The 20,303-nt window shown below is 42.2% G+C and overlaps 1 protein-coding gene across 1 annotated transcript; it reads left to right on the forward strand.

Annotated features, from left to right (window-relative positions):
* The first annotated feature begins 712 nt into the window (after positions 1–712).
* LOC147048675 (dihydropyridine-sensitive L-type skeletal muscle calcium channel subunit alpha-1-like) lies at positions 713–15,972 on the forward strand. The gene is made up of 42 exons (XM_085923133.1): positions 713–900; positions 1,092–1,197; positions 3,161–3,300; positions 3,489–3,631; positions 3,715–3,867; positions 4,098–4,303; positions 4,373–4,476; positions 4,574–4,719; positions 4,859–4,940; positions 5,323–5,483; positions 5,972–6,197; positions 6,278–6,485; positions 6,577–6,697; positions 6,771–6,885; positions 7,011–7,113; positions 7,196–7,265; positions 7,331–7,463; positions 7,696–7,825; positions 7,897–7,956; positions 8,033–8,139; positions 8,208–8,295; positions 8,386–8,493; positions 8,580–8,632; positions 8,800–8,946; positions 9,147–9,348; positions 9,470–9,628; positions 9,939–10,049; positions 10,193–10,276; positions 10,437–10,484; positions 10,571–10,597; positions 10,669–10,794; positions 11,283–11,348; positions 11,428–11,519; positions 11,920–12,079; positions 12,220–12,347; positions 12,720–12,816; positions 14,176–14,278; positions 14,365–14,466; positions 14,691–14,821; positions 14,912–15,034; positions 15,312–15,441; positions 15,772–15,972. The coding sequence occupies exons 1-42, from the start codon at positions 713–715 to the stop codon at positions 15,807–15,809; spliced, it is 5,025 nt and encodes a 1,674-aa protein (XP_085779259.1). The 3' UTR covers positions 15,810–15,972.
* Positions 15,973–20,303: the final 4,331 nt, after the last annotated feature.

The raw sequence follows: 20,303 nt of genomic DNA on the forward strand, positions 1-20,303 counted from the left end.
CTTAAGAATGCAGTTGTACTTGAAATCTATTTCGACGACAAGTTTGTAGCTCCCGAGCTACAGCACTTTGAGTGTCACATTACTGAGCCGCAGCTGTCTGAAGACTAACGCCTCTGGTGCAAGCATCCATCCGACAGCGCCAAAGAGAGGCCGGAGACAGGCGTAATGTGTGTTGATGGCTCAGCTAAATTGTCAGCCTTATGTCTAGTCCATTTTGTTTGATTAGCACACGGCCCATGATTTGTTGCCTCCTTACCTACTAGCTGCGTCCTACCTATGCTTTCACACACCTAAGGGAAGTGGAAGGAGCATACCAAAAAGAATTGTGCTTGAATAACCTCAACTGATTCGCTCTTTCTATCTGTCTTTCGATCTATCTTTCTATCTTTCTGTCTATCTATGTCTGTTCTAGTATCTCCGTCTCTCTGTACACACTTTCACCTCTGTCGTAGACAAAAACCTCCCTCCCTCGCTCCCTCCCTCCCTCGCTCCAGACTATCTGTGGCCATACGTCATGTCAGCCAGCCACCTCACGCTACCACTGCCAAGTTCATTGTCTATATTTATTCTCTGGAGCAAGCAGCTGTTCAGTCAAGCAGTCGTCTACATGTAAAGGGGACAGCTATTCCCCAGACGCATAAAGATGAGCGGGAGCGCAGCATGAACACTATTAGTTTTATGTAAAGAAAAAAAAAAAGAAAGTATTGCTACAATGGCAGACAGCAACAGTCCCCCGTTGTCGTCCTTCATCATGGATGAAGAAACGCTGAAGAGAAAACAGAAGGAGAAGTTAAAGAAACTGATGGCTACCGGTGGCAATCCCAGGCCTGCTCGTTCTCTCCTCTTCTTGACACTCAAGAACCCCTTCCGTCGGGCTTGCATCAGTATCGTGGAGTGGAAGTATCCTCATTTCAAGGCATCTGTTTGGATGAGTACACTTTGTTAGTTTTAAACGCGACTCGTTGATTTTTGAGTGAGCGGGAGTTTGGAAGAGGGCTTCATTTTGAAAAATGTGGAGACACCAAAACAATGTTTCTAATATCGGATTCAGGTTCAATCAAGGTCTGCATGTTCCTATAAATGACATTCAGGCCATTTGAAATTATCATCCTCCTGGCCATTTTTGCCAACTGTGTAGCCCTCGCTGTGTACTTACCCATGCCTGAGGAAGACAGCAACATCACCAACAGCAATCTGGTGCGTCAGCATGATTGTGTGTATTTTTGGCCTTGCCGTGTTGTCTTTTTACACATTTTTCAAACAACTTCAATCTTTTGCTTTGAGGAGTTGAAAAAACACCATGTAGAATCAGGGATGCTCGCATCAGTGAAAAGGAGTCAAAATGCCAGACTTGGCGCTGCTCTGAACAGGAAGTCTGCAAAAACATCAGACTAGTTTCTTTTTCTCCATTTGTGTGACCAACATGTTCTTATGAACCATTCAAAAGAATGCCACTGGTGGGCCGCCTCACAGGGTGCTTATCTTGGATTGGAGCCGGGGCTTCATGCGCAGTGTTTACATGTTCACCCTGTGCTCATATTTGCCTAAAGACATGAAATGACTGTTGGTGGAATGTGCCCTGTGGCTGGTGATCATTCCAACGTCTACTCTGCCCCTTGCTCTACGTCAGCTGGTACTGGCCTCGGCTTCCCCGTGACCCTGAATAGAACAAGGAGAAAATGACTACTAAGTGGATAAAATCTCAGTACAGAACAGAATTGTAAGCACTGAGTTACTGTAAATTTCAAATTGTCCCTTGAGCTTATCCATAAAAGAAAAGAATAAAATGGCTACTGTGTCACATGTTGGTCACCTGGAAAGAGCAGCACAGCACTGTTTATGTTGAATCGTTGTTGTGCGACCAGCAGAGTGGCAGAGTCACAAGCCCGTTATGCCACCGCCACTTGTTTTGCTGCGATGCCATTTTCAGTTTTCAGCAACTCGCAAACATAGGGGGGAGAATGTTGTAAAGGACGCAGATGAGAAAATAACGTGACTGCAATTTGCAGTCGAACCAGCAAAGCAGAAATATCTTCAGTGGCGTCTAAGATGCTGCTGAGGCAGGATAAAAGCAAAATCACAATCCGAGCATACCGTTTGCATTTCTTATGCAAATGATTTGGTCCCACATTTCAACATTCATTTTCCAAACCGCTTATCCTTACGAGGGTAGAGGGCGTGCAGGAGCCTATTCCATTAGTCCATACCCTGAACTGGTTGCCAGCCATTCGCAGGGCACGTGCAGACAACTATTCATACTCACCATCACATCTACGGACAAACTGGTATGGCCTACCATGCGTGTCTTTGGAGAAAGGACCCGGAGGAAATACGTACACACAGGCAGGCGGAGAACATGCAAACTCCACACAGGGAGGGCCGGAGGTGGAATTGAACCCTCGCTCCAACCAAAAATCCATCCATCTCTCCAGTACCACTTGCTCGCCTTAGGGTGGCGTGATGATAAAGAAATCCTAGGAATCACTAGTAATACGCAAAGTTTGATTCAAACAGAATCAGAACTATACATTTTCCAATATAATGCATGATTACTTGCAAGTTGCGAGAACAAGTCGACAAGGACACGGATGGGCTCATGTAACTGCTTTATCCCCACGAAGGGCAGCGGGATAAGTCCGTCAGTGTGTTGTGTATCCAAAATAGACTGCGACCATGCTCGCCGCGTAAAAGCAGAGCGCATGCCTCGCGCTGAAATGGGAGAGGCCATAAAAAACATTCCCAACTTTAGAAGTGCATACATGCCTACACAAGTTAGGTATAGAGGGGCACACCAGTGCCAGGTCCAAGGCAGATGACAGGTAGAGTGAAAGTAACATTCATATAATCACTCCAATATGTAGTAGGAGTGAAAAAGCTTCAACCCGTTCCCCATTTTGCCTGGTCAGGTGATGAAATGTACAAACAAACTGATTGTGTAACAAATACTAGTCTGGAGGGAGACCTGTTTTTGATTTTTGTTTTTTATTTTGAATGTTGTATTGACCATACTTTTTGTGCAGCGTTGCCATGGTGCGTGGTCTTTAACAGATGTATACAGACTAATACTTTGTGAATGAAATCAAATGATCATTTGTACATATGCTTCCGGTTGTTGTCAGTCATGTCACTTAGCAAGTATGTCATGGTTGTTGTCTTACAGGAAAGCCTGGAATACATTTTCCTCATCATCTTCTCTGTAGAATGTTTCCTGAAGATAATTGCCTACGGATTTCTTTTTCATGCCGATGCTTACTTAAGAAACTGCTGGAATATTTTAGACTTTGTTTGTGTGTCAGTTGGGTAAGTTTTGTTGGTTCCAGTTCTAAATCATAGGAAAAGTATCCTTTGGAATTGTTACATTTGATTTGTTTGTTAATGGTTTGAAAATTGTCATGAAATACATGCATATTATTTGCTAGCTTTTATTGCGTTTGTCAGTCAAAAGTACCCGTTGATGTTCCAATTGTGAAAGCCGTACTTCATTTCAGACTCTTTACTGTGGCGGTTGATGCTATTAATCATATCAGTGGAGTTGAGCCTGTAGTTGGCGAAAAAGGTGGTGGTTTTGATATGAAAGCTCTCAGGGCTTTCAGAGTCCTTCGCCCACTCAGGCTGGTGTCTGGCGTCCCAAGTAAGTCAACAGTCATCCACAACAGTTGATAACCTTGAAAAGAGGTAAAGGCTGAAAGATTGATGAAATGTGTTCCTCCTTAGGCCTGCAAGTGGTCATGAACTCCATCCTGAAGTCCATGCTGCCCTTGTTTCACATAACCCTACTGGTCTTTTTCATGGTCACCATCTACTCTATAATGGCTCTTGAGCTATTCAAATGTAAAATGCATAAAACATGCTACTATACAGGCACTGGTATGCTGGACCTTTTTATTTTATTTTATATATACATATACATATATATATATATATATATATATATATATATATATATATATATATATATATATATATATATATATACCGTACATATGACAATCGTCTATTGTAGGCTTGTCAGAGGTCATTTAGTTGTATTTACTGCGTACATATTTAAATATGAGGGGCACGCCCACTGAGCTTCTTGCAATTTTGTCCTCACTCAGACATCATTGCAACAGTGGAGAACGAAAAGCCCGCCCCATGCGCCCAAGCAGGGAACGGCCGTCGGTGCTCCATCAACGGCACCGAGTGTCGAGCCGGCTGGCCTGGCCCAAACCATGGCATCACTCACTTTGACAATTTGGGATTTTCCATGCTGACTGTGTACCAATGTATTACTACACAAGGGTGGACGGATGTTCTCTACTGGGTAAGATATCAGTATGCGTGCTGTGGAAACATTTTGGGCTCAAATATGACACAAAGCATTTACTAACAGGTGAATGATGCGATTGGAATGGAATGGCCCTGGATCTTTTTCACCACACTCATCCTGGTCGGTTCTTACTTTGTGCTCAACTTGGTTCTTGGTGTCCTTAGTGGGTAGGAACCTTTTAAGCCTTTGAAGCTTATAAATGATGATTTTATTTTGGGATCGTACACCCACTAATGATGCATGTCTTGTCTTCTTTCTCGCTAGTGAGTTCACCAAAGAACGAGAGAAAGCCAAGTCCCGGGGTGAGTTTCAGAAGCTGAGGGAGACCCAGCAGCTGGATGAGGACTTGAAGGGTTATATGGAGTGGATCACCCAAGCTGAAGTCATGGATAATGACAATGAAGGCCAGAGTAAGCGGAAGAAATGAATACACAACAAAGTCTGCTCCACACTCAGAAAGGAAGCAATAGCGCTGCGTATACTTATTCGGCCATATTTGGTGGTCACAATGTCAACGCTAACTGTATGGAAATGTATTACTCTATTCAGGTTTGCTCCCCACTGAAAATGGAGGATCAGAGGCAGGAAGTGCCGGTAAAATGGACACAATGCAGTTGATCATGTATTACTAGTAAGTTTTGGGTTCCTATGAGTGGAATTTTCTCCAGGGCAGGCAGACATTATATACTTCTGAAATAACGCAAATATATATATGCAAAAGAATGAATGAAAATCTGTGAATGCAGAGCTGTTCTTAATTACATCTCAAAAAGTTTCAATAAAATACAGCAAATTTTGATCAAGTCTTGCAACAAGGTTTTGACGAGGATTTCAAAGCCACTGCTATTTTGTTCACAGATTGACGACTTGGTCTTATTCACTCGGCTAAACGAAGCGAAGCTAAGCGGAGGCCCTCCTTATTGACCAGCTGCCACTGTGTCCATAGCTGTTTTGAACGTATTTACAATACAAGTTCAATGGATGCATTTTCTTTCTTCTTCTCATTTGCACAGTAAACAGGCTCGCAAGTGGAACCGCTGGTTACGCCGTAAATGCCTGGTGTATGTTAAGTCCAAACTTTTCTACTGGTGGGTGATTATGCTGGTCTTCTTCAATACACTTGCTATTGCGACAGAACACCACAAGCAGTCTGAAAGGCTCACAAACTGGCAAGGTCAGAGCAACGCTTCCATTCGGGCGATTTACCACACACTCTTGTTCATCATTTGCGTTCCAAAACCACAATCACTTGCAGATGGGTTATAAAACAATACTATTGCCTTTGAATATCTTTGGGTTTTTTGTTTTTGTTTTTTAACTTTGGGCTTGTATCTAGTTACTCACCGACTTGAAACTATATTCAATCTGTTTTTGTGACCAACCCCTTTCAATATTTGCCTAAACGGGATCAATCAATATATTTTTTCTATTATTATCATTGATTTTCATTTGGCATTATCTATTTCCTAGACATCAAGTGTAAAATAATAAGCAGACAATGTGATTCATTCCAAAATGCGATGTTTTCATTGTTGATTTGGATGAAAATCATTTCAACCATATATATATTTTTTTTTTTCAATGTATAATTCGAAAACTCTTGAAATTCTGATCTTGTCATGTTTTCCCCCTGGGCATTCCTTGACATTGCGGGCTGCGCAGACAACACCAATACTCTACTGCTGGCCATGTTTTCCCTGGAGATGTTTATGAAGATGTACGCGCTTGGCTTGTCGTCGTACTTCATGTCACTCTTCAATCGTTTCGACTGCTTTGTGGTGTCCACCGGCATTATGGAGCTCATCCTGGTCCAAATGAACATTATGTCGGTCATGGGTATCTCAGTGCTGCGCTGCATACGCCTGCTACGCTTGCTCAAAGTCACCAGGTAAATGATCTCACGTACGACGTAGAACACATTCCAGTAGAATCATGACCTAATCTATAGATGGTTGGTCTACTTTTTAGATACTGGACCTCTCTCAGTAATCTGGTGGCTTCCCTCTTGAACTCAGTCCGTTCCATCGCTTGCTTGCTGCTACTGCTTTTCCTCTTTATCGTCATCTTCTCCCTGCTGGGTATGCAGGTGTTTGGAGGAAAGTTCAACTTTTCAGACCAACCGAAACCCCGCAGCACTTTTGATAGCTTCCCTCAAGCCCTCATTACTGTTTTCCAGGTACATGTTGTTTTTGCTTTGAGGGCTCTGACCTCTATGGCTGATAATTGCTGACAGCACATAGCACCTTAGTGCCACCTACGTGTTTCAGATTCTTACAGGTGAGGATTGGAACGCCGTCATGTATGACGGTATCATGGCGCACGGGGGACCCAGCATGCCCGGAATCCTCGTCAGCATTTACTTCATCATCCTGTTTGTTTGTGGAAATTGTATCCTCTGCGTTTGCCTGCATGCACATTACCCAATCATCAAATGATATTCTTTGACTAGGAAATAATTCAGTCATTCTTTTAAACGTCTTCCTGGCCATCGCGGTCGATAATTTGGCGGAGGCCGAGTCTTTGACTTTGGCACAGAAGGAGAAAGCAGAGGATAAGAAGAGAAAGAAAGTACTCAGGTTCATCTACCTTCATGCACGCATGCACAATAACGACAAAAGACAAATGTTACTGAGTGAGCGACTTGGACTGCCCAACGCTGATACAAACGACTAAGGCATCCTCTGAATCTCCTGCTCCATAGGACCAACTTGCCCAACAGGACTGCTGAGGAAAAAGCAAATCTTGCAAAGAAATTAGCTGAGCAGAAAGCCAAGGGTGTTGAGGGCTTCCCCACCACTGCTAGAGTAAGAGATTCTTTTTAGGCAAACCTATCAAAAAAAAAAAAGGAAATGATTTCACTGCTTTAATCAGATTCTTAACTTTCAGCTCAAAATTGATGAGTTTGAGTCAAACGTGAATGAAATTAAAGACCCTTTCCCTCCAGCTGACTTTCCTGGTAAACAATGCTTCAGTATTTGCATCGAAAAAATACATGCTAATCCTCGTTTCCATGTTACTTAGGTGACGATGAAGAAGAGGACCCCGAGATCCCCGAAAGTCCGAGACCCCGTCCGATGGCTGATCTTCAGTTAAAGGAAGAAGCGGTACCGATGCCAGAAGCCAGTTCATTTTTCATCTTTGGACCACAAAACAAGTATGATATTGTTGATAGGTGTCTTTCACAAATAGCGAATAAAAATCAAATCGATAATAATAATAATAATAATAATAATAGGAAATGGGCAAAAAAGCTTGCTCAGCTTCGCTTAAAGCACTCACATTGGTTCTTTTGACTGTCATTGGTACAAATATGTGGTTTAAGTCAAATAGAATTCCATCATGTTGATCATTGATGAAACTTTCTGTATTTCCAAACCCTTTTTTAGGTTCCGCAAACTGTGCCATCGCATCATAAATGCAACCACATTCACCAACATCATCCTCCTTTTCATCCTTCTGTCATCCGTTTCTTTAGCGGCTGAGGATCCCATAGACCCCATGTCCTTCAGAAATCAGGTGACAAACCGTATGCATGTGCAGGCAATTCCAAAAGTTTCATTCACACAATTGCAATTCACGTCAAACAGGTGTTGGCGTATGCTGATATCGTCTTCACTTCAGTGTTTACGGCAGAGATTGTACTCAAGGTAGTAAAAAGATCCCACCCGATTCAATCTCGTGACAAAGCCAAAACGCCGATTTCTTGTGTTGACTGCTTTTCAGATGACAACGTATGGTGCATTTCTGCACAAAGGCTCTTTCTGCCGGAACTCATTCAACATTTTGGATCTACTGGTCGTCAGTGTATCATTACTCTCCATGGGAATGGAGTAAGTGGATTCCGAAAACTCTTCTTCAATTCTTCCAATTCAAACTTCTGTTTTCATGTTCGACCTAGATCCAGCGCCATCTCCGTGGTTAAGATTCTGAGGGTGTTGAGGGTACTTCGACCACTGAGAGCCATTAATCGAGCAAAGGGCCTGAAGGTAAGGGGCTGCTGTAAATGATGGCACGGCGAGGTTTGGGTTCTGGCTTCATGAGCTCTTCGAGTATTTGTCATTTCATTTGATGTCCAGCATGTGGTCCAGTGCGTGTTTGTTGCTGTCAAGACCATCGGGAACATTGTTCTGGTGACCATGCTACTTGACTTCATGTTTGCCTGCATCGGAGTTCAGCTTTTCAAGGTAATCATACTGCAATGAAGCATAGCATTGGTTTAACTTGATACGACTTGTAATTGCTGAAAATCTTTTGTACAACACTTGATCAGGGAAAGTTCTATTCCTGCACAGACCCAGACAAAATGACTGAAGAAGGATGCAAGTAAGCACAATGATGTCAATTTAAAGCACGGTGAAATGAGATTGGCTTGTGCTGCTGCTGATGGATCTTGGATAATAGCGCTGAAAATGAAACGGAAGCAGAACTCAGAAGCAGAGTGCAATATCTTGTGTTCAAAATTCCCAAGTCCTTTTACCTTTGTTACTCAGAGGTTGGTATATAAAGTATCAGGAAGGAGCACTTCACGAGATGGAGGTCCGCAAGAGGGAATGGACCAACTCAGAACTCAACTTTGATAACATATTCAACGGGATGCTGGCGCTCTTCACCATTTCCACATTTGAAGGATGGCCCAAGTAAGTCACCATCATAAGGTGACAAATGCACATAATGACCACTGAAATATCTTTTCTTTCTTTCTTTCTTTCTTTCTTTCTTTCTTTCTTTCTTTCTTTCTTTCTTTCTTTCTTTCTTTCTTTCTTTCTTTCTTTCTTTCTTTCTTTCTTTCTTTCTTTCTTTCTTTCCTTCTTTCTTTTTTCCGTGCGTTTACCTTCAGGATCCTTCACAAAGCCATCGACTCAAATATGGAGAATCAAGGGCCAGTGTACAACAACCGCGTTGCCATCTCAATTTTCTTTATCATCTACCTCATCCTTATTGCCTTTTTCATGATGAACATATTTGTCGGTTTCGTCATCGTCACCTTCCAGGAACAAGGAGAGCAAGAGTATAAAAACTGTGAGCTTGACAAAAACCAGGTATGTTTCCCAAACTAAATTAGTTTTTCCAATTTCCACTGATGTTTGATTTGGAAATGTGTACGCTTCAAATAGTTCAATGACATGATGCTGGATGTATTAACTTGAACCAATTCTCCAGCGCCAGTGCGTGCAGTATGCTCTCAAGGCCCGACCGCTGCGGTGTTATATTCCCAAGAACCCATACCAATATCAAGTGTGGTACATTGTCACTTCCTGCTACTTTGAATACCTTATGTTCCTTCTTATCATGCTCAACACCATGTGCCTGGGAATGCAGGTATGGACACATTAGACATTGGGAAACACAAGTTCTTGCGATATCTCTGCATTGCTCCTTTTGCCTTTACTCTATCCAAGGCAACTATTATGATACATACATCACTACAATTTAGACTCAATGAATTCGATTTATCCATTTTTCTTTCATATTTCTTCGAATAAGAAACTATAATAACACATTATAGTATAAAAGTTCCATTCCCTCGTGAATAGTTGTGATTCACCGGACTGTATGAGTGCAAATCTTTTTTACAAAATGAAGCTCCTAACGTACATTTACAAACGTGTCTTTGTACTTTGACCCGCAGCACTGTAATCAGTCAGACCATGTTTCCCATCTATCTGACATGCTAAATGTCATTTTTACCGTGCTGTTCACTGTGGAGATGATTCTCAAACTGATGGCCTTCAAAGCTAAGGTTAGGAAAAATCTGTCACCTTGCATATCAACACATGACTTCATAATGATTTAGAAGTCAAGAAAGGTTGAAGGAACTCTTTGATTTCCCTTTTGCACAATACAAATGAATGCTAATAATCCCACATTATGGTTTTGTTTTAGGGTTACTTTGGAGACCCCTGGAATGTTTTTGACTTTGTCATCGTCATTGGAAGTGTCGTGGATGTGATTCTGAGTGAAATCGATGTGAGTGTTTCATCTTATATTCCCGAATGCCATCGTTTTTTACTCACTTTGGTTTGTTTTGTTATTCATCAATTTGTTGTGGTTTTTGCGTTCTGGGACAAACCGTATGAAGAACAAAATCCAATTTCTTTTGACTTGATTTTTGCCCCCCGCCATACAGGCAGCTCTGGTGTCCTCTGGAGGACTCTACTGTCTCCATGGCTGCGATGTAACTATCTCAATGCATGTCGACTGTCAAATGCATACATTGTAGATTCTATAGTGCACAAAAAAAAAAAAACATTTTCTTTGCAGGCAGTGGATCCTATGCAAGCAATTGCGGTGAGTTGGAATCCAATTGAGTGGTCACCAAGGAGTGTTGTGGACTGCTCTTACTATTTCTCTTGTTTTAGTCTTCGGAGAATATGAGTGTGTCAATCACGTTCTTCAGACTGTTTCGTGTGATGCGTCTTGTGAAACTTTTGAATCGCTCTGAAGGAATAAGGAATCTCCTATGGACCTTCATTAAATCCCTTCAGGTTAGTAACTTCATTTTTTCCTCGAGCGTAAGCCCTTCGAAAACTCCAAGCATCCATCTTGAGAAACTGACAAGATCAAGAGGGCATCTGGATAACATCGTGAAAAGCACTCTGAAGCTTTTGTGTAGAGAGGCTAATCAAAAACCTCATTGAAAAGGAAAAACAGTGGCGGTGTACCATTCCTCGAAGCACAAATAAGTTGATACAAGTAGAAGGGAAACATCTGCACAATGCATTCTTATGGCAAAAGGAATGCAGCATATTGTTTTAGCATTGATTTGTAAGGCTCGAGCTGGAATGCACTTGACTCAGTAACTGTTTGGATTTAGTCAGGTGAAGCAACCTGACTGTAATCCCCAGACTCCACAGAAAAGTGGTGTAGCAGTAGGTATAGCTCTCAACCAGCCATGTTAACCAACATATGACATGAGGTTGAATTGAATTTGTCAGGCTCTCACTGTTTTGTTTGATTGCTCTTTTGGTTGTAGGCTCTTCCCTACGTGGCCCTGCTAATTCTAATGCTGTTCTTTATATATGCTGTTGTTGGAATGCAGGTACGTGCGCTTGCCATTTGGTTTGACAAGATTTATTTGGTAAGACTGAACTGACTTTGATTGCATTTCTTCTCTCCAGATATTTGGTAAAATTGCTTTAGTTGATGGTACGTACATCAACAGGAACAATAACTTCCAGACCTTTCCACAGGCTGTGCTGCTCTTATTCAGGTTGGTGCTAGAATTCAAAGCGGAGAAAAAAACGGACTGTTCTTTTATCAAGTAACAATAAGACGTGCACCACAAAGAGCTGGGGGAGTCCACAGACACAGCCGGCCATTTAGCTGGAGAGGAGAGTGTGAGCCTTTCTGCTTTGGCTTCTGCCAGATGAGCCAACCCCAGATAGCAGTAGACGATCAAAGGATGGAACGTGATGATGCCTTTCCCATTTGCAAACAATTACATGATGGAAATGGAGGCTACACCAAGAAGGCACACCGCAGTATACAGCTTCACTTCATAGCTCCACGAAATAGATGAATTCATATTGAGTTAGATTTTTACGTATATTATTCAGACGCTGACCTATGCATTGCCACCGGGTCCGCTGTGAACATTTTTTGCTTTGCAGATGTGCAACAGGTGAAGCATGGCATGAAGTGATGCTCGCAAGTATGTATGGCAAGAAATGTGACGCCAAATCAGATTACCTACCTGGAGAAGAGTTCACCTGTGGATCCAACTTTGCCATCATCTACTTCTTGAGTTTCTACATGCTCTGTGCTTTTCTGGTGAGATGGAGGAAAAAAACAGTTCAATCATCCACACATTATTCAGCCATGTCTCTGAGTACTAGGTAGAACAGCGCTTAAAGCTCACTTTAACCGTCCGTCATTTTGTCTAATGGCAATATTGCTCATCTCATTAACAGATTATAAACCTGTTTGTGGCTGTCATTATGGATAACTTTGACTATCTGACCCGGGATTGGTCCATTCTGGGGCCCCAACACTTGGATGAGTTCAAGAAAATATGGGCAGAATATGACCCAGAGGCCACGTAAGTGTCCTTGCTAACTGATGAGATGTGTACATCCCGAGAGCAAAACGGTGGCCGATGACTTCAGCAATAAATAAGAATAAATAAACATTTTATTTATAAGGCGCCTTTCAGGACACTCGAGGTGGCCGACTTGATGTCATTGCGTTACGTACGTCAGACACGTGGGGTGGGTGACACATTTGGTTCATTTGACTGGATTGCTTGTTTTATCTGTCAAAGCAGACTTCCTCACACATTGCAAAACACGCAACACTTTAAGTTGTGAATGCTTGATTGGATTGGACACACGTGCCTTGCGATTGGGTGACGTCAAAAATGCATCGATAGGTTGATTCCTAGTTCAACTGGTATTTTTGTTTTCCCCCCTAGAGGGCGTATCAAGCATCTGGATGTAGTGACCCTTCTACGGAGAATCCCCCCGCCTCTGGGTTTTGGCAAGTTTTGTCCCCATCGTATTGCCTGCAAGGTACACACGCATTGAAGAGGCAGACACAACCATTGGCCGTCCAAAGTCCGCTGCGAGAGACTCCATTTAACCTACAAAAACAACCAGGCGTCAGATGTGCTTGTTTAGTATACATCTAGACCGGTTCCTTGATTTATTATCTTAACTCAAGATCAGAACTCAGTATACTCTTACATATATGTATCAAATGAACATTACCCAGAAAAACGAATAACGGTACCATTCATCTGTTAATAGCCTCATTTTTTATTTATTTTCTCTGTGCAGCACTGTCTTGTATAAACTCCACTTTCTAGAGCCCTAGTGTTGTACGTGTGCGTTTCAGGGATGAATGACGAGTGTCCGGACATCAGTGTGTAGCAATTTGGGACTTTTCAATGCTCAATGCAATGTTGCTGAAGAAATTGCTGGCTTGCCAAGCATGCTCGCTCTGAGGCAACGTAGTGGGTATTTTTTCAAAATGCACACAAATTGACATTTTTTTGGGACCGACCAAACTCACAAAAAAAGTGACATTTGCTAGGACATGCATGTCCATACATGTAGCTTATCCATTAGGATATTTGCAGTGCATTGACATTAGTTAGGAAGTCAGGAATGAATTAGGAAGCTGCATTACTTCCTTACAAAGAGAGCAAGATGGATGAAAAAAGTGTGTTGAAATAGCCACTGAAAGAGCACTTTGCACTTTTGGATTGAGTTTAAATGCAAAAGCAATCGCATGTTTTTGGGGGGCATACCCAACATTAAATGGGGAATAATTTGGTCCAATAGTGGCCGTGAAAACAACTTGATGAAACCTCAAAATGAAGATAAGGAAAACTGGTCAGATGGTTGCCAAGAGCTGTATAGCGACTACAGTCACAGGAATTCCGTACAAATAATGCTCGTGTTGTACCACTGACAAGGAAGCTTTGTCCAACTCAACCGGCGCGCCAACAAATATATTGGTTACATTTTTCAAAGAAGGAAAATATCTTTTTTGCAAAAAGCCACTCGTGATACAACTGGAGTGGTTGGACGAATGAGTGCGTATCTGGCTGGCCACTGGTTCTTTGGAGTACAAGTCCAGGGAGTTGGGGTACTGCTCGCGGCACACTTTGCACATGCGGCGCTTGACTGACCTGGTCAATCAGGCTTTAAATAGGGAAGTTAACTTGCTGGGAACAGGTGACAGTGTGGTTGCAGGGGCGTGGCTGAGAGTGATCTGGATTTGCCAGCTCTGGTTGTGACACAACAGATGAAAAATAAAAAGGAGAAGCATTTTCTACTTTTCAATTTAAATGTCCAAATGAAAGACAAACCAAAATAAATTGAAAGCATGCCGGATATAGTTTTTTCTTTTTCCTTATGACGCAGAGGCTCGTCTCCATGAACATGCCGCTCAACAGTGATGGAACAGTCACCTTCAACGCAACGCTCTTTGCCCTGGTTAGAACTGCACTGAAAATAAAGACGGAAGGTCTGGGATTTCTATTCTTTCATTTCTTTTTTTTTTACACAACTTGTATATATTGATTCTTCTTCCGATTGACTCTCGTTTTCCAGGTAATTTTGAACAAGCCAACGAGGAGCTGAGAGCAATTATTAAGAAGATCTGGAAGCGTACTAGTATGAAACTGCTGGACCAAGTCATTCCACCGATTGGAGGTTAGCGTGAAGACCGAAGCCTCATGTATCACAGTACATTTCACATTATGTACTACAGTACAGAAAAACGAGGTTGAATGGTAATAATTACAAATAGAGATGGTCACTATTCAGCAAAAAAAAAAAAAGAAATGTTGGTATTTACATCACCTTTGAGTTGACTACAGTACTAAGAAGTAAGAATGAAGAACTCATTTCTTGCGTTCTCTTCTCTTTTCTGTCAGATGATGAAGTGACTGTGGGAAAATTCTATGCGACATTTTTAATCCAGGATTATTTCAGGAAAATGAAAAAACGACAGGAGGAATATTACGGTTACCGTCCGACAAAGAAAAACGCGACAAACGAGATTCAGGCAAGTATAGTTAATTGTATGTTTCTGACATAGGACAATGGTGACGATTTCATATCCTGATGCCGTAACTCCAGAGACTATATCCTTCAGGCAGGACTTCGAAACATTGAGGAGGAGGCTGCTCCGGAGCTCCATCGGGCCATCTCTGGTGATCTACTAAATGAAGATGAGATGGACAGAGTTACTGACGAAGCTGTCGAAGAAATCTTCAGGGTAAGTGTTCAAGTGTGTGTGTGTGTGTGTGTGTGTGTGTGTGTGTGTGTGTGTGTGTGTGTGTGTGTGTGTGTGTGTGTGTGTGTGTGGCTGTGTAAATCTGTAAGTCTTTGACAAATTCTATACAATACACAATCTGATGAAATCGTTGCAAATACGTATGAACGTTTCAATTTCAATGTCAAATACTTAGCTGTTTTTCCAATGAGCTATTTGTGGCAGTTGTGACTTATTGTAAATCAATGCGACAATGACTTGGCAAATATTTTCAAAACAGAGGCAAGGCGGTCTTTTTGGAAACCATTCTGATCCCTTTGCCATGGAGACTGATATGACCAGCGGCAACCAGGTTACAAGTCAACGGCCACTGCAAATGGCAGAAGGGATCACAAACGATAACTCGAAAGGTATGGATTCAGTGCATGCTAGCCTTGCGTGAGTTTGAATTTTGCAGCAGAGCACCATTTTTTGCATTAAAAAAAAACCCCACCAGCAACAAAATGATTGCACGCTTAATCGAGTTCCGGCCAAATGACTGACTCTTGGATTGCTTTCGTTTGACTCATTGTCCATCTGAACTGTAAAGAGCCATCCAAAAGCTTCAGAAGCATTTGGCTAAATATGAGCAGATATTGCCTGGGACACTTCAGAATGAATTGTGCTGCATCATGAGTTTTGGTTCTTTTTTTCTGTTTTCTGTTTTCTTTTTAACCTCACTTTCACACTTCTTTTTACAGAAACAGCTGGGAGAAATGAGCCACATTCAGCAAATTAAAAAGCAGTTTTGAAAGTGAAGCAACTTGTTGCAATGGCAGCATCCTTTGTGTTTAATTTATTTATATCTGGCCTGTAGTGGATGTACAAAGCTGTCAGAAAGTGAAAAAGGCCTTTCCTTGGGCAATTAGAATTGAGTAGTGACCACTGTGACTTGAATTTAAAGTCCCCTTTGTTGTTGTTTTCAAAACAACTTTATTAGTTGAGGTTGTGTGCTTCGGATAAGTGCAGTTTGTTCAGGGCCTCTTCTAGCCGTCTGGTGTCTAAGGGGTCCAGAAAGATGGCAAAACGGACCCATCCCATTCAAGCTCAAACCCCCGGGCTGGACAGCTGTGACACATCATGAGATGACAAAATGACATCTGTGGTTCTACTTAACAGCACAAGCGACTCGCTCAATAAAGGCGCAGTTTCAACGACAATACAAAGTGGCGGAGGCTCGTGTGATAATGCCGGAATTCCACTAGAGAGCAGTCGTGATATACGTAGCCAAAAGAAAGCTAAGGTGAGCGAGCAGTTGAAGACAAGGCTGCTTCAGGAAATGATCACGTGTAAAAATGGTCAGACAGTATTCGTTGGGCTTTCATTTGGAGAATTGGCCTGAATGGCATTGAATGTATTTATTTCAATTGTAATGAAAGAACCAAACTGAAAGTGCTTCTTACAGTGGATAACAAAGAAATACTTTTGGTTAAGCCCACCAAAGGTGTTTGTAAAACCATCCAATAAACGCTCAAATGATGTACACTTTTGTTTTTCCACTCGTGTCATGTCTGCTCGACGGCAGAACTTCAAACAGGTAGAATGGCTCTCGGAATTTCTTTTGCACCTTACTGAGGCAGCGAAAAGCAAAGGCCACCTGCTGGGCCATATTAATGCCCTGCTATTGTACAGCTGGCAAATGAGGCACACGCAGTAGGTTAGGCTGCTAAGTAAGAAGTTCCAAAAACACCACAGATGTTTGTCATTTTAGGCCGAAGCCTTCAACGTGGCACCATTTTCTGCGGACTTGCTTACTTAGTCATCGTCCAAATCTTATCTTTACTGCAAGATTCCATGTTGAAAATATTCACTTGTCAGTGTCGTGCTGCATATGTCGCGGCAGATTATAAGCTATCAAAACACTTTTCACATTTCTTCAAGGCCATTGTTAAAGTTCAGACTGGGCAACGTGGAGCCTGCTTGATTGTAATTACAGAAGTAATCAAAGGTAGTTGGAATGATGTCATCATATTAGAATAGAAACTGAGTGGCCCCCAAAGAGTGTCCATATTTTTGCTCATCATTACAGCTCATCCACACAAACACAACATTTCTCAACTCGTGCAATCATGACTGGAATTTAACCGTGGTGCAATAAGTTTCATGGCAGCACTTTGGACAATTCTGATGGCAACGCTGCAGCCCTTGAGCCCATTTGCAAACCAAAGCCAAAAAAGGACATGTCCATTCTAAGACAAACACAGCAGGTGCAGGACCTACCTGTCAAAAGTAGTACCAAAGAAGAGTATCAAAATGAAAAAAAAGATCTGCTGTGAACATAGCTTCTTTCGAAATGTTGTCCACGTGAACGTAGCCAAAGCACAAGGGCTCCGTTTACATGGACAAAATTCCCATCAGAGTTTGGATTCCAATTATAATCGGATAGAGACTAAAAATGTTGATCCGATCACTAATTGACGGGGCCGTTACTCTGTTTGGTGGCAATATCCAAAAGTAGTGGTGCTATGTGGGGATGTGACTTTGTAATGTATCTGTGAAAATCATTATCGGCTTCCTCTTGTAATTCTCTGTTGGCAGTGACATTTTCTAGGTGAGCAATACATTTGGCCTTTCACGATGGGACCACGGTGCAATTTGATCAGGGCAGAAATAATCAAGGCATGACATTATATCCTCTTTTTAGCCCTGGAATATGTTTTGTCTCAACAAGACTTCAAATGACAAACGTCGGGAAGAATAACAAGTGGCAAACTCGAGCATTATGTATGATGAATGAATAATGATTGAAAATGCTCTGCTGATAGTTGCTTGCTTGCTTGCTTGCTTGACATTTGGATGCACCTCCACCTTACTGGCTATCCATCAAAATGTTTTATTGCAAAAACCACTCGGTGTGTGCGTGCGCTCCTTCAACCGTCATTTGCCGACTGCTCCAACCAATCAAACACGATGCAGACAACAGCGTTCATGTGTGCTAGACAGGGATGACATGTCTCTCTCACACACACACACACACACACACACACACACACACACACACACACACACACACGTCTGTCACACAGCCACTGTGACTCATACATCTTCATTAAGAAGCTAAGAGGCAACGCTTGCGTTCCTAATAGTGAAGGGAGGGAGAGAAGAGTGGCACTGCAGGTAAATGAGGATGCACAAGTATACGTACGTGCATGTGCAAAGTGTTTGGAAACTCACCCGAGGAATGGCCAATTTTGTGCATGGTTATTTTAATACCAGTATAAAAAAAAAGAAATATATCGAAATATATTATTATTATTATTTCTTATAATATATTCTATTAAAATATATCTTAGTTATACACATTCAAAGTTGCTATGGGAGCACTGTGAGGATCATCAAATTGTGTCAGCCTCTTCTCTTAATAGTACTTGCAGAAATGACATCCTAGGTTTCTCCCTCTCTTTCTCCCCCATCCATTCTTCCCTCTCTATGATGCATAAATTATGAAAACAATCCTTCTACATGTAAGATGACAACAGTCCTAATTTAATTCCGAATGATAGCTTAATCGTAATTGTGGTGAACGCGCGTTCCCCGGCCGGATAAAGCAAACCTTTGAGTGATGTGGCAACTCTTAAAGTCTTCCTCCAAGGTTAATGGTCTCCCTCCAGGCTTTAACATTCCCCTCGTAGCCCAATAATGCTCACTCCTTGGGCCTGGGGTACAAATAGATTCTATTCAAAGTGCTCCAGAGGGGCCACTAAAGCACAACACGGTGTTTGTGCGTTTCAGAGTGTGCATGTGTGTGCATAGGTGCCCGTGCAAGCCAGCCAGCCAGCCAGCCAGCGAGAGAGCGAGTGAGCGAGCGAGCGAGCGAGCGAGCGTGGCTTTATAGTGTCTTTATTGTTTTAAACACCCATCGGTATTTAGTATTCTTTCCACCGTGTCCTTGCATCTCTTTCATCCTCTGTTCTTTTCCCCTCTATTCTCCTATTTCAGATGAGAATACAAATGTTTAATGGTGTGAGAAGGGCTTTGAATAAACAGATGCATTAACATCAACTTGGATTATTTAGTACGGTCATGTTATTTGATCTGCATTGCATTGGCAGTTCATCGCAATGTGCTGCTTTGCAGGAGAGGAAATAATATGTTACTTTGACAGTATGTGTTATCCATCCATCCATTTTCTGAATTGAATCATTTCAAGAAAGTATTACAAAAAAGTAAATTCTTCCGATAAACAGCCGTGTCAGTGGATTTTCATGTATCTCTTTTATTCTTTCCAGGGAGGCCACAATAAATACTTGCAGCTAATGGGTAGCATATGGATTTTTTTATAGTGCTAGTGTTAATTCTCAACTCCAGTCACCAGTTGGGCTAATTCACAACACCGCAGTACAATATCAACTATACATCAAGTCAAAAGTTCCTAGCACACAATTCGATAATCCAATATTGCAATATTATCTGAGGTATAAGCCGGCACGCCGGGCGTGGGGGGAATTCAGCGGGGCCGTGGAAAATGACTTCCCGACTTCCATTTTGGCCTGCATCATTTTGATCTGCGCGGATGGAAGGAAGTCTGTCTCAACGTTGACTGGGGGTTCTCATTCCAACATGCTCCTTTGTTTGTTTGTGCGTGCATGCGTGTATGCCTAAATGTGTGTGTGTGAGGCAGTAGAAGAGCCAGAGGCTACTCAAGTGTGAAATTGTGTGATGGTTTGTCCATTGCGCTTCATTTAGTCACACATCAGCCATCTCTCATTCTTGACAAGTTTTTGAACTGCTCCAAAACAAGCCTGAGGGTGAGATGCCAATGAAGCCCTGACAGTATACAATAAGGTGTGTGTGACTGTGAGAGTAATAAAGCCTGCAGCTGCCATGGAAACCAGGCCTACCTCCTTCTATCTGTCTAGGGACCCATCAGGATCTCAAGCATGCTACAAACATGTGTACTGTATACACAAGCATAGCCGCCCGCAATGAAACTTGCTCTCCAGCACACACTCACACCTAGGCTGAATTCGACAACGGAATCACAACATCCATCCATGCATCCATCCATCTGTTATCCTGGTGCTGACTCAGCTAGGTGAGAGGCAAATTGGGACACGTCACCAGTTATTCTTTCATTTATTTCCTCTCTGGGAGCTGCTGCTGAATCATTTACTGTCGTTGGTCATTTCTCCACAACAGACAATCCCGTTCGCTTGAGTATCCCGCTGTGGACCTGGACTATCTACACAATATTCTCACAGAAGCTGGTTTTGCTCAGTACACTATCAAACTA

The sequence above is a fragment of the Syngnathus leptorhynchus genome, chromosome 11 (genome assembly GCF_054491065.1).
Source record: "Syngnathus leptorhynchus isolate UIUO chromosome 11, UIUO_Slep, whole genome shotgun sequence".
NCBI classification, from domain to species: domain Eukaryota; kingdom Metazoa; phylum Chordata; class Actinopteri; order Syngnathiformes; family Syngnathidae; genus Syngnathus; species Syngnathus leptorhynchus.

Excerpts from the sequence above, each read along its gene's own strand:
- LOC147048675 (XM_085923133.1), top strand. The coding sequence starts at position 713 with ATGGCAGACAGCAACAGTCCCCCGTTGTCGTCCTTCATCATGGATGAA. Across the intron at positions 4,304-4,372 it reads GGACGGATGTTCTCTACTGG|GTGAATGATGCGATTGGAAT; the intron begins GTAAGATATCAG and ends ATTTACTAACAG. Across the intron at positions 12,348-12,719 it reads GAATATGACCCAGAGGCCAC|AGGGCGTATCAAGCATCTGG; the intron begins GTAAGTGTCCTT and ends TTTCCCCCCTAG.